A 17,175-nucleotide genomic window follows, 5' to 3' on the forward strand; every position below is an offset into this window, starting at 1 on the left:
ATACAGATGGTATAAGATGGTCATGCTGGTGACCAGCCTGCTAAGCTTGACATTGTTGGTGCAAGATGGTCATGGTTTTCTAAAATAACCAACATAAGCTGGCATGGGCAGTTAAACCAACAATGTAAGACTAGCAACACCAGCTACCAGCTTCAGGTGGTACGACAAACAAAACAAGCTGAATTACTATTGTAAGCTGGTTAAACCAGCTGAATGTTTTCGCAAGAGTTTTGCTGGTCTAGCTTGTCAACCTAGGGTGGTCAAACAAGCTGGTTAACAAGCTGGTCAACCAGCAAAGTACTGCCCCCTTTAAAGTGTCATAGAAATTGTAATGCATTCTTGTTAAAATGCCAAAATACCATTCCACATCTTGAGTCACAAAAGCAGTGAGTCTCTGTTCATTATGTTTTGCATTTATTTTAATATTGGTGTTAGAGAACAAGCACCCAGGCACACAGACAGACCAAGATACATTATTCTATTGTAATGCTGAGATGAAAATGTTCTATTTTCTTTGGGATGCAATAATGCAAAGAGACATATGATGAAAAACAATTGACACACAAATCCTGGTCTTCAAATCCTTACCATTTCCCCTCTGTTTAAATCTACAAATGACTGTACAAATGATTCATTTCACAAGGAAAACGTGATTGTTTCACAACCCACGAAGTTTGCACATCAGCGGTCAGTAAATTAGATAGACATTAAGCAGTGCTTCTCTCTATGAAACATGATACAGGCATTATTGTTTATGTTGAGCTTCAGGAGATGCCATGACTTTTTTGGGGGGGTTTCCGGTTCCGGCAAGAGTGGCAGCCTGCTTAGTAGCTCTGTGTCTTTGTGTTTTGTTTCTACGTCTTTTCTTGAATTTCCCCTGGGGGTCAATAAAGTATCTATCTATCTATCTATCTATCTATCTATCTATCTATGACTTGGCATTCCATACCACAAAAACACTTGCAGTGGATGGGATCATGAAAGACTTTGAGGGACCATTAATGCGGCAAAGACATCTCTAACATAAACTATCGAACAGCTGAGTTATTAAACACTTAAGGTCACTTAAGGTCCATCTAAACACTCTTACTCTGGTCAATGAAATAGAGCAGTTTGTAGAAAATGTAAGCAAAAATCCATCCATTTCCATCCTGTTTAACACATTGTACAGAGTATATCATTGGTAGCCATAAAACTCCAGGAAAGCACCAACAATGCAAGTACGCTGTAGATATGCTACATATCTGTATATTTTGGAAATTGCTATACAGTAGAACTCTTTATGCAAATTTCCAGTGGGCATTACCATAAATTACCATTGAACATCCATATTATGATTGCCACACTGTACAAAATAAGCCTGGGACAGGCTAACATACATATTCATTCAGCTTCATGCTCATGTTAAATTATTCATGCTAACACTACCTAAGCCACAACATCCACTAAAGCCTTTCAGGAAGTCACACTTAGTCAAGGCTGTCCAATTCTGCTTGGAAACCTTTGGTCCTATGGCCTATTCCAAACCACTCTGAATCTCCGCTGGACAAACATGACAGACTGTTAGCTTCTGCTGTCTATCCTTCTCAATAAGGAAATCAGACCCCTCTCAAACTAATTCCTGAATCCCACATCGTTCAGTCTCCGCTCCTTCCGGCGACTAGGCAGCTGTCTCTCTCTGTCCCGTCATCTGTCAGTCATGCATAACCTCATACTTGACCCGTCCGCGGCTGATGCAGCGCATGCAGCGCCGGTAGCAGCTGATGATGCTGGACTGGCCCAGCTTAAAGGCCATGGACATAATGGCCATGCCACTGATGATGAAGACGAACGTGAGCATGAAATACTTGGGGTGTGAGGGCACAATGTCGCCGAAGCCGATGGTGGTCAGCGTGATGAAGCAGAAGTAGAACGCGTCGAAGATCTTGAGCTCCGTCTCCCACAGGGGGAGCACCAGGCCGCCGAAGAGGATGTAGGCGAACACCACCAGCAGGATGAGGAGCATGGGCACGTTGAACTGGTCCATGTCGGTGCCGATGCCGTCCAGGTCCCAGAGGGCGTAGTTGGTTGTCGGCGCGCGGTTCAGCTCAGGGCAAGAGTGGCTGCGCAGCAGCGGGACGACATGGCCCAGCTTCTCACGCGCGATCAGCTGCTCGAAGATCTTCTGGTTGTTGAACAGCCGCACGGACTTGCGCTTGACCGAGGCCTGCGTGCGGAGCACCTGCCTGATGTCCAGCGGCTCGCGCACCACCACCGCGTGGCTGAAGGTGTACGTGCCGTCGGTCGGCGTCCCCTTGCGCCTTGCCCACAGCCGCCGACGCAGGAGCCTCACCAGTTTGTGCAGGTGGTGGTAGCCCTGTGACAAGAGGCGTGCCAAGACGTCGCCCACGTCTGTGATGACCAGCAGCATGAGCGGGATGCCCACCATGGCGTAGAGGATACAGATCACCTTGCCGGGCAAAGTGACAGGATAGATCTCTCCATAGCCTGGGCAGTTCCAGCAGAGAAAAACACACAGGAGACAGAGTGATGAAATGGCATTGCAAAACCACTGCATATACTTTGTTACTCGTATTTGTTGCTAGCAAATTACACAGTAGTTTGAGCTAGTGAAGACAGCCTCTGCTGGAAATTATTGTGTGCTGTCTACAGGTGGGATTCATAGACTCTCTGTTCATACCCTTTCACATTCTTACATAAAATAAACACACATCATTAATATAACATAGAAAAAAAATGTTTAAATATCCTATTGCTAATGAGTCTTGCCAGGAGTGAACATTAACTGACCCCATGTGCTTGAGTAGAGCTGTGAGTAATTAGCGTCTGGTGCTCATAAAAGACATGCGAACATGCTGCAGACGGCCAAGGCTTGAGGTAATATGTCCCCTAGGATGTCCTAGGCTGGTTGCCTGCCTGATCACAACCAGTTTGGTTCTGGAGTCAGTTACTAGGTGGATTAGAACCACAGGTTTATGTAATCATGTCTGGATCCGAATACACACAAGAAGACAGTTATTGACATACAGAGAGCTTAAAGTGGTCACTGAAGGCCACCACCATGAACACATATTTCTGTCACAGCAATCAAGCCTAAAGCGAAAAAACATTACTATTGATTGTGTGCCTCTCATCTACATAATCAATAATCTGCCTCTTTTATCAATATATGCCATCTCTTGTGAATAAATCCTTCATTGTCGAATGACTATTGTATGTGCAAACACATGTTTGAAGACACTCAAACTGACAGCATTTTTCACAGAATTATTGTACCAATTTCTAACAGCCTAAAGCACCCCCTCCCCCATGTTTTCAAATGGAATCCTTCGCTATGCACATGAGCTAAGGTAAAAAGTACTACAGCCATGGAGATTATTACTGTTTTAACAGCAAACACAATCTCCAAGGATACACCATCACTCGACTACCCTACCTGCTGCCAACTTTATATTTACAGAAGTATGACAATTAGAGTAATTGCTGTACCTACCTACCATTTATAAGGTATGCTCATAAAAACATGAGTTAAAGCTTTCCCATTAATATAAAAGCATTCATATGGCAGTGTATTTATAATCAGTGGTTAAAGTGGGATTTGGCAGGTGGGGGAACCCTAAAATCCAGTGTCGGTGCAATGCAGTGGTGGACGAAGTACACAAATCCTGTACTTGAGTGAAAGTAGAGATACACATGGTCAAATGTTACTCCAGTAAAAGTAGAAGTCCTCCTTTTACATTTCAACTTGAGTGGAAGTACAAAAGTACTTGCCTTCAAATGTACTTAAGTATCAAAAGTAAAAGTCCTGAAATGTATTATGCCTAATACAGTTGCATTGTTGAAATGATTCGGCACAGACATAGGCATTCATAGAGCCTTTCTCCTCCATTCAAGGACAAAATCAGTTAATACTTGTTGTATGTAGAAATAACTAAAAACAAACTAATGTGATATCTTATCTTAGATACTTCAAAGTAACCACATTTTTCTTTGTTAAATGCTTTACACTTTCGGACCAAATCAAGATGTTCCCTTTTGTTTTTGATAGTGTCAGATTGTCTATCATTTGCTTGATGGCGTCAAGAGGCTAGTTATGGTAACATCAATATTGTGAAAAGGGGTCAACAAGGTACAGTAAATAGTGCATATGACAATAACATAGGTTAGGCAACACCATTATTTGACGCCCTAGCTTTCGCTTTTAATAGAAAATATACATTTACACATGTTTTTGTACAGTCTTTTTTCCAAAAGGAACTTCAGCTGTACTTCAGCTGTCACAAAATGTAGTGGAGTAAAAAGTAAGATATTTGGCCTCGAAATGTACTGGAGTAAAAGTAAAAAGTTTAACAAAATTGAAATACTCAAGTAGAGTACAGATACATGAAAAAGCAACTTAAGTACAGTAATTGAGTAAATGTACTCAAGTAATGTCCACCACTGGTGCAATGGCGAAAAATGACTCACTGTTGGACAACATATTGAGTATCGTGGTGTAGCAATACTAGCTTTGCTAGCTTCTTGGTCACCTCTGTACATGCGAAAAATTAACTCACCATTTAATTTAACAATATCATCACGCTATATCATTGGTATGAAAGAATATATTTACTGCGTTCCCCCCCCTAGCCAGACGAGCCAGACCCACATCAAGATGTAGGCCCTGGCTAGGGTGTGTCTAGATTTCTAGGCTAGCACACTGTCCATTCCACATGCAAACATTTATTTGAATAAAACACAACGTTTCGGTCTCAGACCTTCATCAGGTAAATAGTGTGTAAAAAACACAAAAAAAGCAAATAAAAACACAAATAATGTAAATACCTTGAAAGTAATCGTGGCAATGGCGTTTACCACAGATACAAACAAAGACCTGACGCTATTATTCATAAAAATAATTTCATAATTTATTGAATAAGAGCAGAATACCAGATAGAACTTTTCAATACGCTAAATATCAGAGTACATTTTTACATTGTGTTTGTTAAAAATGAATATTGTCTGATTTATTGTTTATCGGTTTTTGAAACCGTCAAATATTGAAATCGTTATCGGCCTTAAAAATCCCATATTGGTCGGGCTCTATTACTGGGATAGTCCTCTACCTCCTGAGCCACCGAAAGAAAGGCCACAGCCTGAACTTGAGTGTTGTCCTGAATCAGTAAATTAATTTGAATTCAAGTAAAGGGAAGTTCTGGGATCCGTCAGTCTTAATCTAAAGATACATTTTGCACACCTGTGCTTCAGAGACAAACAACAATGGTTTCTGTGAATTGTGATATTCTACACCTTTCAGTTGTTTGTTAAAAGCCTTGGCACTATCCTTTACTGCATGGTGCCTTCCAATAAAGCCATAGCTATAAATCCTTAAGTCATATGAGAGTATGGTTATCTTGCATTATGCAATTGTAAGGCTTGCAATAAAGCCATACTGTAGCTATACATCTTTCTTCTTCAAAAAGGTGGATGACATGCTGATGCAGTTTTAGCCGTCACTTAATGCACTCAATGCAATGCCTACTGTATTGATCGGCGCAATTACATTCTTTTTGAGTCTAAACATCCTCTCCACGGTGGTCTATTCACAGAAGTTAATGCACTTATGAGGTTTAAACGGCCCTCCGCTTCGCGTCGGGGCCGTTTTACAACCTCGACCGTGCAATAACCACCGTGTCGTCCATTATCCCTTACTTATATATCTTTAGAACCAGTTGGAATTTATATTCCAAGGAGGACTTTCATCCCATGATAAATGCAATTTACACTAGCATTGGTCTAGGTATATGTGTAAAAATCAGTGCAGCTCTTTGCTGTTCTTTGTCATCTATCATTGATCCGGGATTGCTAGCTAAATTACCATCTCCGCAAAACCACTAACTGTGTGTGTGGGGAGGGGGATAATGGACAGATTGAAAGGAGGCTCCACTAAATCTTGCAGTTTCCTTGGAAGAGTTTAAAGAGATTTTCAGCTCCCACAACCGGAGGGAAATGTATCAAGACGGTTGGGAGGGATATTATGCCAGATACTCCACCTCTCATTACCAGCATGATGTTCATTCCACCCTTTCACTTCCCGGTCCTGTCCCCAACCTAGGCCGTTTTTTTACTGTCCGGGTGTACATAATGTCACAAGAGACTTTCCCAGACATTCAGACCAGAAATAATCTAGCTATAGTCTATTGTCTTGTCACATGATCAAATAGAGACTTGACATTGAATAACAATATCATCCAGCAATTATTACATGCCTATATTTATAGTTTATGTGTAATAAACATATAATTCGGCAACTAATACTGACTATATTGACCATGCCAGTTTTGAGACATCAATTATTTACATTTGACATTTATTCTTTTAGCAACTGCTTTTATTCAAAACAACGTACAACATTAGGAATAACAGTCAAGCTACAATGCAAAGGAGACCTAGGTAATTATAAATGCTACTTTAATAAATATTACTACCAAAGGGTGGGAGTACAGAAATCCATGTATAGTCAAAGTATTTACTGTAAGTGTTAAGGAAATGCAGGTAGAAGGAAGTAGAGAGGGAGGGAATAAGGGAAGTGCATGGTAAGCGCATGTTTGATGATTGACAGAGAGATTCTAAGGGTCATTAGGGGGAATTAGATGCTATTGTTTTTAGGTATGAGAGCTAAAGGATGGATGTCATCACTAAAGAAATCTTTGAATAAGTACCTAACAATCCAACACATTTTTACCATCTGTGTAGTAATATATTATGATCAACAGTGAACAGTGTCAACGGATGCACCGAGGTTCAATAACACTAGGACTGATGTCTAGTTGGTTAGTTTTTGAGGTGTATGTAATTTAAAACCTTAATGAGAACTATTTGAGTGCTAGAAACCAGACTGAAAGTTGTCTGTAGCTGTTAGGCACGCTGTTTGACAAGTCTGTGAAACTTTTCAATATGACTTTTACTAGACTACATCATTCAAATGCAACTCTGCAACATCACCCTGTCTCTCTCTCTCATTAGAAACATTTGTCGATCGTCAGAAACTAACAACAGTCAGTATCCATAATATGTATGATTCATCAATGACCTTTCCTCAACATTCCTCTCTCTTCAGTGACATACCCTCTCTGGGTTCTTTGGCTTACTTTAAAGTGAACCCACAAAGTAAACACACACACATCACCCATTAGCCTCACCACTGCCACCACCACCACTCTGCACCATTATACTCCAAGATTCTTATGAGATCATCAGCCGAGAGGAAATGGATCACTGGCACTGATCACATTAGAATTGGGAAGGTGCTGCGCTCCAGCTGAGAGTCTGCTTCCTGTGGGCTGGCACAGCAACGTTACACACACACACACATGTACACGCACATGCGCGCGCTCGCACACACACGCACACACACACACACACACACACACACACACACACACACACACACAGTGAGTGCTCTCAGGCATGATGTCACACTTTTGATGTTTCACACAGTTCACACAGACGCCCTGTTAACAGGAAATATCTTACTGCTTAACTCGTGGCTGAATGTGTGCTGACACCCAGCCAATTCCTCGAGAAAAGGTGTTTAAAGATGCACAGGTCATCCCACACCTGAGTAATTGAGAACATACACAACTACTTCAATTAACCAATTACTTTGGTTAACCACTGCCATTCCTATGCTCAGGACGGCGTGAACCTTGTGATACTTTCATTTCGTTACTTTGAAAGTAACATTACTTGTTTAGTAACATTACATTACTTTCATTTATGCACAGCTGAATTGGTACAGCTGTTGATAGCTGTGGTGCAGATTGGACATTCAACCACATAGAAGTTTTATAGCTTTGCCAAGCCCAACAATAATTTAGTCATTCACTCCAAGGATCAGATATTTTACCATCCTCCTTTCATTTGTAATATAAAAGCAATTTTAGCAATTAACAGAATTAGCTCTGGGCAGTGACCATTAAAATACTGGCCTAGAGCCCTTTAAGAAACTTGTGCTTATTTGCATGATGCATTCTGAGTTATCAGAGGATGAGCGTAGTCATGGCAACTTTCTTCTGTTACAGAATGATAACATGCAGATGAAGTTGAAAACTGAGGGCAGACTGGATGGGAGTCAACTGAAAAGATCATTCTCATATTATCACATGAAAATAAAAAATGATTACAACATGACATACTCCATGATGATGATGATGATGGCCTAGGGCCGAAAGTTGAAGTTAACGGTTGAATTAAGACTTATTAAAATTTTTTTTAACTTGCACCCAAAGAGGACATGCATTTTTGTAGTTGAGCGCAACTGTTCCTATGAATAAAATGACTTCCCTCTCCTTTCGTTGTGTCAACATGAGCATTTAATGCTAGGTTTCACTTCATACAGGCTAAATGCACATAGACATCCTCTTAACTGCCTGGTTGCCATGAGTAACCTTGAAAGGAAAGCTCTCTGGCCAGTGACCACAGTGCATAATGAACAAGCGCCCTACGCAAACACTATGCTGTTCTAGTCTGACCGATTAATTCAGAAACAACCCAACTATCTTCAGGAGAGCACACAGACAACACACACACACAGAAAGAGACAGACAACACACACACACACACAAACACACCATCTGCTATTAGGCTTCTTCATTTGAGCTGAGCTTGTCACTGGTTAGGAAATGTCATTCATTTTTGAATAGATGATATTTACTTTCTGAGTAAACCAGAATGGGAGTTGTGCAAATGTGACACTTACCCACTGTTGTGAATACAGTGCAGCAGAAGAAAAGAGATCCATAAAACGACCAGTTGTCTGGATGCTGAAGCCAGATAGCTTTCAGCTCCTCCCTTAGCACCCTGTCAACGGCTTAAAACAGTGTATCTGGTGTAATTAAATGAGATGGAACAAAAACTCGCACTTACTGTAGGCAAACACAGCTCTGATGAAAATACCAAAGTAAGTGAACAAGACCTCTGAGGTCTGAGCAATAGCTAACTATAGAATAAAGTGTAGTTTGATAAAGAGATGGGCCTAAAAAGATGGCTAGATAACTACTCTGAATTTAGAGTTAACAGACTTTATACCTGATGCGTTTGCTTGAGCCATTAATTTCAAGACGAATTCCCTGTATTCCTGTTGGTCAGTCAATTCTCTTCCTCCTTCAATTTTCCAAAACACCACAGCTCCCAACGCGGCATACGCGATGAGAGACAAAATCAAGAAAACGTGCGGGAAAAGTCTCCAGAAGATAGTGTAGCATCTTCGTCTTTCACGCGGATTTCCGTTTGTAGGCACGGACATGTTTATAGTACGAAGAGCAGAAAGGAAATACACTGCTCGTGGCACATGTGTTCCCGCATACCAGCAGCATCCACACGCGCACACCCAGTAGAGCGCGACAAGCGCGTTTCGCTGAATCTTCACCACCACTTGGGTTCACTTCCTAGAGACCACTAGTGTTATGTGTTATTGACCCAACCTGTTATCATAATCATCCTCATCACTTCTCCCATTCGACAGTTGCTCCCGGTCGGGACACGGTATTACTGTAGGTTCATCGGTCTATTCGACGTTTGTTTTAATAGGCTAATCATAGGCTATTGTTAGACCTAGGCTATAGATCGAATTCAATCAGAGATGATGAATCTGTTTCCTGTGATTTGGTCCAAAAAACCTAAGAAGTTTGTATGCCTTTAGCATAATTTATTGAGAAGAGTTAACTTTTAGCTGGGAAATGGCTGCTCTAAGGTAAATAAAATCTGAACCTTGACAGCCCCATATAAGAAGATGTTGCAAGGCAAGTCACATGACTGCATTCTAACTGTAGAACAGAGAGGACCCCTTCTTCAAACGGGACTGTCCTTGTGATGACAGCTGAAGTGCATGGCCAGTGTTCCTAGAATAAATATTTATCTGTAATAACAGTTTGTATAAAAGGATGGTGTGTGGCCATGCCAAGACTTTACAGAGAATATATTTCCCCCAAGGTATACATCAGCTCTCATAGCTTGCTTTAAAGATGTTATGCCCAACCAGAGGGCAGTCAAACATACCTCTTGGAACATATATTCAGATGGCATACCTTTTGGGGCACCATGGTCAGTGGCTGGCGTCTGTCATCTCCTTTACCATGTAAGGTCCGTCAGGTGGCCATGCATCGTACGTGTTTGCAAACATATAAAGTTGATGTCTGTCCATACTATTCTAAATAAATCATCCAGAGTATTAAGAATAAGATTATAAATCTTACAAAGTTACACTAAACTTCCTTTTTCATTCTGTTATGGATGACAAAAACACAGGCACGTAGATTGAAAATGGCCTCCACTTCAGGAATTTACATTTCATTATTGTCTTCTTAGGTTAATTTCAATTATGAATATAATAAGCTAATAATAATAATAATAATAATAGAATACTATAATAGCTAAGAAATGTGTTTAAAAGCTTCATTGTAATTTTATATTGATGATGGTTTATTTCAGTTGGGGTCCAGAGCTGATACAACTGTTTCCACACTGTATCAACCAGGTCCCTTCCACTAAGGGAACTGTTGCCCAGGCGGCCTTTCCCCCGGATTATTTACGTTAATCACCCTGGTGCAAATTCAAACTCGTCAAGAGGGTCCCCTACCCTTTGCTCAGCTCTCTCTGTAGGTGTAGACCATCCTATAGCATGCCATAGCACAGACTGATTGGGTCAGATTCAATTAGAGCAACAGCTGAGACTCAGCCATACGCATAAGATGACCAGTGCAGTCTTCATTAGATATCAGAATAACCCATGCAAGACGAATAGGGTCTGGTAGCCATGAGTGCCCCCCCACCCCCACCCCTTTCCCCATCAGTGTGGTGAATGTAACCTGTTGTACAGTAATTAAAAGAAAATGAAAAGAAAACGGGCCACACATCTCTGAGCTGTGTGCATGTGTATCGTAACGCCTCCAATTATCACCACTTTCGTTCAATACTTCAAAATAGCATTTGATAAATGAACCTTACATTTTTCAGTAGCCATAGGTGTGTAGATTTGAACAAGCATTGAGCATTTACTGCCTGAAATATCCGATTTTGTTTACCACGCTCTGAGGTTAGTGCTGGCCACGTGGGTCGCCTATTTACGCCGTTTCAACAGCACATGAACGGTTAGACCAGTGTTTTTCAACCACTGTAGTGTGCCGTGAGAGATCAGGTGTGCCGCAGAAAATTACCCAAATGTCACTCACTGGTCCAGAAAAGCAACCGTTGCATCAAAGAATTTACAACCACATGCTCTCATTGATTGTATGATTGCACTATTTGTGGTATGTAGGCATTGTACAACGGAGGCCCCATATCCAGTATTCATAGAATCATTACATAGCCTATCCAGTTCATAACAACAATTAAATTAGATATAGTCACCTACAAATGAAACAGAGGGCGCTTGTTTGAGCAGGTCTTGCATAGAAGCCATAAGGCCATATCTGTGTTTTATTTGAAATTTTAGGCTATGGTAGGCCTATGTTTATTTTTTCTTCACACAGGATGTTAGTGTGCCGTCAGGGGCGGACCTGGACACTTTGAGGCCCGGCCCCTCCCGGCCCCTCCCGGCCCCTCCCAACCCCCCCCAACACACACACACACACACACACCACAACCCTAAAACTAAAACACACTTTTTTCTGTAATAATGGGACGCTGAGGCATACTCAAATACAACAAATATTTATTGCCATAGATGACAATCAAAAAACATTAGTAAAAACCTTTGAAAGTATTACAATTATGCATGGTCTGTGTGTGTGTGTGAGAGAGAGAGAGATGAGAGAGAGTAGGCTAGGGGTCTGGGGTCTCTGTGTGTGAATATACTCTTTGTAGCTATGTATGAGAGTCTGTCTGTGTAGGCTATGTGTAGAAGAGAGGGAGAGAGAGAGAGAGTGAGAGTGAGTGTGTGCGTGCAAACTGAGGTGTTCGATCTTCCAAAAAGCCAACATCCAAAACAATAAACAGCGTCTGCACTGACCGAATAAACTAGCCATTTTCTGTTTATTTTTTCTCCATTTTTCATGGTCATGTAATAATGTTCAACCGTGAATCTTCTGGGTGGTTTATCTGCATTTTTGGCGAATTCAAAGTTCTTAATTTGCACAGGGCCTTTTTTTTTAACGATTTCAACTCGCTCTGCATCTCTTACGGTGCCTGGCCATAACGCAGGGTCGTCACTGATAACTGTAGCCTAGTGCTAGGTATTGTGTTACGGCTACTCACGTACTCGTTTTCACCCAAAGCTTCTGCTACTGAAATGGTGTCCGTAGCAGCACCAACAGCACCAGTGTGGACTTCGGCAGTGACAATGATCCCTTACGACTGTTTCACTTAGATCAACATCATAATCACCATCATCATCAGTAGAAGAATATGTAGCTACAAGAGCTATCCTACGGAGCCCTAGAGGGGTCATTGCAAAATGTTTTGCATGTTGAGAGAATGTGCGCTCGTTTTACTACATTAAAGCTCGCTTTTACTAAATTGTGCTCTTGTTTAACTAAATTGTGCCCTCGCTTAACTATATTGTGCACTCGTTTTACTAAATCCAGACGTCAGATACTAAATTGTGCTTTCGGTTTACTAAATCGTGTGAACAATTTACTATATTGTGCTCTCGTTTTACTATAGTGTGAGCTCATTTTACTAAATTGAGCTCTCATTTTAAGCATAGTAAAACGAGGGCAATAATTTATTAAACGAGTGCACTATTTACTAAAACGCCGACGATTTACAAAAACGAAGGGCACGATTTATTAAAACGAAAAGCACAATTTGTGAACATGGTTATAGAACATTGTGTGCACGATCTACTTAAACGTGGCCACAATTTGTAAAACGTGCACTCAATATTATCTTGACACATGTAAACATGAGCACGTTATAGTATATTGAGATCTCCATCTACCAAAACACACCCACTAATAATTAAAACGCGGCTCAAGAAATTTACGGAGCCCTAGAGGGGTCATCGCAAAATGTTTTGCATGTTGAGAGAATGTGCGCCGCTTTTTTACTACATTGTGCTTTCGTTTTACTAAATTGTGCTCTTGTTGAAGTAATTTGTGCCTCGTTTAACTATATTGTGCTTTTCGTTTTACTAAATCGCGCTCGTTTTACTAAATTGTGCGCCGGTTTACTAAATCGTGTGCACAATTTACTATATTGTGCTCGTTTTACTATAGTGTGAGCTCATTTTACTAAATTGAGCTCTCATTTTAAGCATAGTAAAAGAGGGCACAATTTATTAAACGAAAGTGCACTATTTACTAAAACGAAGCGCCGCGATTTACAAAAAACGAGGGCACGATTTATTAAAAACGGAGCACAATTTGTGAACATGGTTATAGAACATTGTGTGCACGATCTACTTAAACGTGGCCACAATTTGTAAAACGTGCACTCAATATTATCTTGACACATGTAAACATGAGCACGTATATAGTATATTCGAGATCTCCATCTACTAAAAACACACCCACGAATAATTAAAACGTGGGCTCGAAAGAAATTCACGGACCCTAGAGGGGTCATCCCCAAAATGTTTTGCATGTTGCTTGTAGTGAGAGAGGAATCTGTGCTCGTTTTACATTGATATGCCCCTTCGTTTTACTAAATTGTGCTGATTTGTTGAAGTAATTTGTGCCATCTCGTTTAACTGAATATTTGCACTCGTTTTTGAGGTCTAAATGTATGCAGAGCTGTGGTTTTACTAAAACGGTGACCCTATTTTACTAAATCGGGTGCACAATTTACTATATTGCGCTTAACTCTCGTTTTACTATAGTGTGAGCTCATTTTACTAAATTGACCTCTCGTTTTAAGCATAGTAAAACCGGTCAGGGCACAATTTATTAAACCTTAGTGCACTATTTACTAAAACTGGCGGTTGACACCACAGATTTACTAAAACGAGTCCGCTATAAACCATGACCACCTAAATTTATTAAAGCGTGAGCACAATTACCAATATGAACATGGTTATAGAACATTGTGTGCACGAATCTATCAGCACTCTAAACGTGGTCGGGAAACAATTTGTAAAAAACGTGCACTCAATATTGTCTTGACACATGTAAACATGAGCACGTTTATAGTAGGCTATAAAGGAGATCTCGATCTACTGAAAACCCACAGAAAAAAATAATTAAAACGTGGGCTCGAAGAAATTAAATTGTGTGCACAAAAACATAGTGTGGTGTCAAGGGGTATCCCGGGAATGACGTGGGGAGGTGTGTCGCTTGTAGTGACGTAGAGGGAGGCGTAGAGGGAATCTCATTGATTGCAGTGCACCTGGATATAGCCCCGTTAGGTAGGCTGTAGGTGGGGGAGAGCAGATGATTGTGTGTGTTTGTACAGGCCCCTTGCCATCATCGTCCAGCTGAATGTTTGCCGAAGTTTTGAGTGTTTGTTGAGGTCCAAGTGTATGCAGAGCTGTGGTGTTTATCGCGAACGGTGACCCTATTGTATTGGGTGGGTATTAGGCTATACTACTAATACGCAGTAGCCTATTTGTACCAACAGCTTGTCCCTGTGATGTGCTTCGATTGACTTCTAGACCTCACAGTTAAGTCAACAATCCAGGAGATAGTGGAAACCGGTCATTACAACAGAGCCCGAGTAGCCTTTGTAGCTAGAATTTCCCCATTATGGGTCTCCATAGCTGGCGGTTGACACCACAGTACCCCTACTACAAAGAGTAGAAGTCCGCTATAAACCATGACCACCTAAAGTCTTTAATTAGCTGCCTACGGTTATCATCACATTACCAATATGAACTGTTACAGACAGCTGTAGGCCTAGTCCATGTCAAGGTACACGAAGTTGCCACCACAGCACAGCGAGCGGTGAAAAGTCGGGAATTACTAAATGTGAGCACGAAATACATATTTCGAGAGCTCAATTTAGGCTTACAACGGGGTCACGTTGTATTAATTCGAAGGCTCAATTAAAGGAAAACGTGCTCACGTTTCATTAATTCGAGGGCTTAAAGGAAAACGTGCTCACAAATGATCACGGCCAGAAAAAATATCACTTAAAGTGAGCTCTCCCGGGCTCCGTAGAAATTAAATTGTGTGCACAAAAACATAGTGTGGTGTCAAGGGGTATCCCCGGGAATGACGTCGGGAGGTGTGTCGCTTGTAGTGACGTAGAGGGTAGGCTGTAGGTGGGAGAGCAGATGATTGTGTGTGTTTGTACAGGCCCCTTGCCAACATCGTCCAGCTGAATGTTTGGCGAAGTTTTGAGTGTTTGTTGAGGTCCACGTGTATGCAGAGCTGTGGTGTTTATCGCGAACGGTGTGAGCTGGGCTACATAGCCTGAGAAGCTGAGCATCGTGAACGACACTGTTTATGTCTCCCGTTTCATAGTCCGTATCAAAGCTTAACTCGTTGTGTGCATCATTGGTGTGCGCGTGGGTTATATGGTGAGGCCCATCGGGCGCTAGAGGCAACCTTATTGTATTGGGTGGGTATTAGGCGATACTACTAATACGCAGTAGCCTATTTGTACCAACAGTAGGTCTACGTGTTGTAATTGTTTGGGAGCTTGTCGCTGTGATGTGCTTCGATTGACTTCTAGACCTCACAGTTAAGTCAACAATCCAGGAGATAGTGGAAACCGGTCATTAGGCTACAACAGAGCCCGCGAGTAGCCTTTGTAGCCTAGTAGAATTTCCCCATTATGGGTCTCCATAGCTGGCGGTTGACACCACAGTGCCCCTGCTACAAAGAGTAGAAGTCCGCTATAAAACATGACCACCTAAAGTCTTTAATTAGCTGCTTACGGTTATCATCACATTACCAATATGAACTGTTACAGACAGCTGTAGGCCTAGTCCATGTCAAGGTAACACGAAGTTGCCACCACAGCACAGCGAGCGGTGAGAAAATGTCGGGAATTACTAAATGTGAGCACGAAATCCATATTTCGAGAGCTCAAAAAAAAATATCACTTAAAGCTCACTTTAAGTGATATTTTTTTCTGGTCGTGATAACGTGCTCACAAATTTTCCTTTAATTGAGCCCTCGAATTAATAAAACGTGACCCTGTTGTAGGCCTAAATTGACTACTTGAACATGCGTTTTAGTAGATGGAGATCTCGAATATAGCCTACTATAACGTGCTCATGTTTACATGTGTCAAGACAATATTGAGTGCACGTTTTACAAATTGTGGCCACGTTTAAGTAGATTGTGCACACAATGTTCTATAACCATGTTCACAAATTGTGCTCTCGTTTTAATAAATCGTGCCCTCGTTTTAGTAAATCGTGCGCTCGTTTTAGTAATAGTGCACTCGTTTAATAAATTGTGCCCTCGTTTTACTATGCTTAAAATGAGAGCTCATGTAAACCGAGCGCACAATTTAGTAAAACGAGCGTACGATTTAGTAAAACGAGTGCACAATATAGTTAAACGAGGGCACAATTTAGTTAAACAAGAGCACAATTTAGTAAAACGAGCGCACATTCTCTCAACATGCAAAACATTTTGCGATGACCCCTCTAGGGCTCCGTAATAACTTTGTTCATGGCAATGCAGTAAAAAGTTGTAGAATCATGAGTGCTGACAGGCATACACAGATTTAAACGTAGGCTAAACTCGGGTCAAGTCAGGTCAGATCAGTTCGTGTTACAGATATGGAGCGCAGAAAGGTCATTTTTAATCACTAATTAATGTATAACATGATTACAGTCAAACACAAAGGCACAGTTGGGTAACTAATTCTAGTGTCGTTTTCTTACGGGGATAAACAGTGACAGGTTACCGGGGGACCTTTTACACTAACCTTCAAAATGTAGCAAGTAGGTTACGTGCAGATCTTTTCATCACAGTCTTTGACAAGGCTTGGCTGCGTGCACAGGACAGAAAATTGAGATTGTGATCATTATTATTGTAGGTTATAGACTACCTCATTTATTCCTTGAATGGAAATGCAGGTTATGCTGGTGTGTCTGTGTCTGTCAATATCAGGCGCAGTTTATTTTAGCAGATTATTCATTTAGAATTTGTAGCCTAGACTAAATCACTCTGTGCGTAAAAAGACGCTACTTGCAGTCCAATCAGCTTGAATGAAACCACCCAAATATGATTAGCCTAAATTGCACGTCGGTTCAATCATAATTTTCTCGCGAACCATTTATCACAGCAACTTGGATCGCTA

General features: G+C 41.2%; 1 protein-coding gene across 1 annotated transcript; it reads right to left on the reverse strand.

The window, feature by feature from the left end:
* Positions 1 to 436: 436 nt before the first annotated feature.
* Positions 437 to 9,368, reverse strand: kcnk18 (potassium channel, subfamily K, member 18). The gene is made up of 3 exons (XM_048269557.1): positions 9,070 to 9,368; positions 8,741 to 8,851; positions 437 to 2,487 (listed from the first exon to the last, which is right to left on the reverse strand). Exons 1-3 carry the CDS (start codon positions 9,284 to 9,286, stop codon positions 1,694 to 1,696), a joined length of 1,122 nt encoding a protein of 373 aa, XP_048125514.1. The 5' UTR covers positions 9,287 to 9,368; the 3' UTR covers positions 437 to 1,693.
* Between the last annotated feature and the right edge of the window lie 7,807 nt (positions 9,369 to 17,175).

This window comes from Alosa alosa, chromosome 18 (assembly GCF_017589495.1).
Source record: "Alosa alosa isolate M-15738 ecotype Scorff River chromosome 18, AALO_Geno_1.1, whole genome shotgun sequence".
In the NCBI taxonomy this organism is placed as follows: Eukaryota; Metazoa; Chordata; class Actinopteri; order Clupeiformes; family Clupeidae; genus Alosa; species Alosa alosa.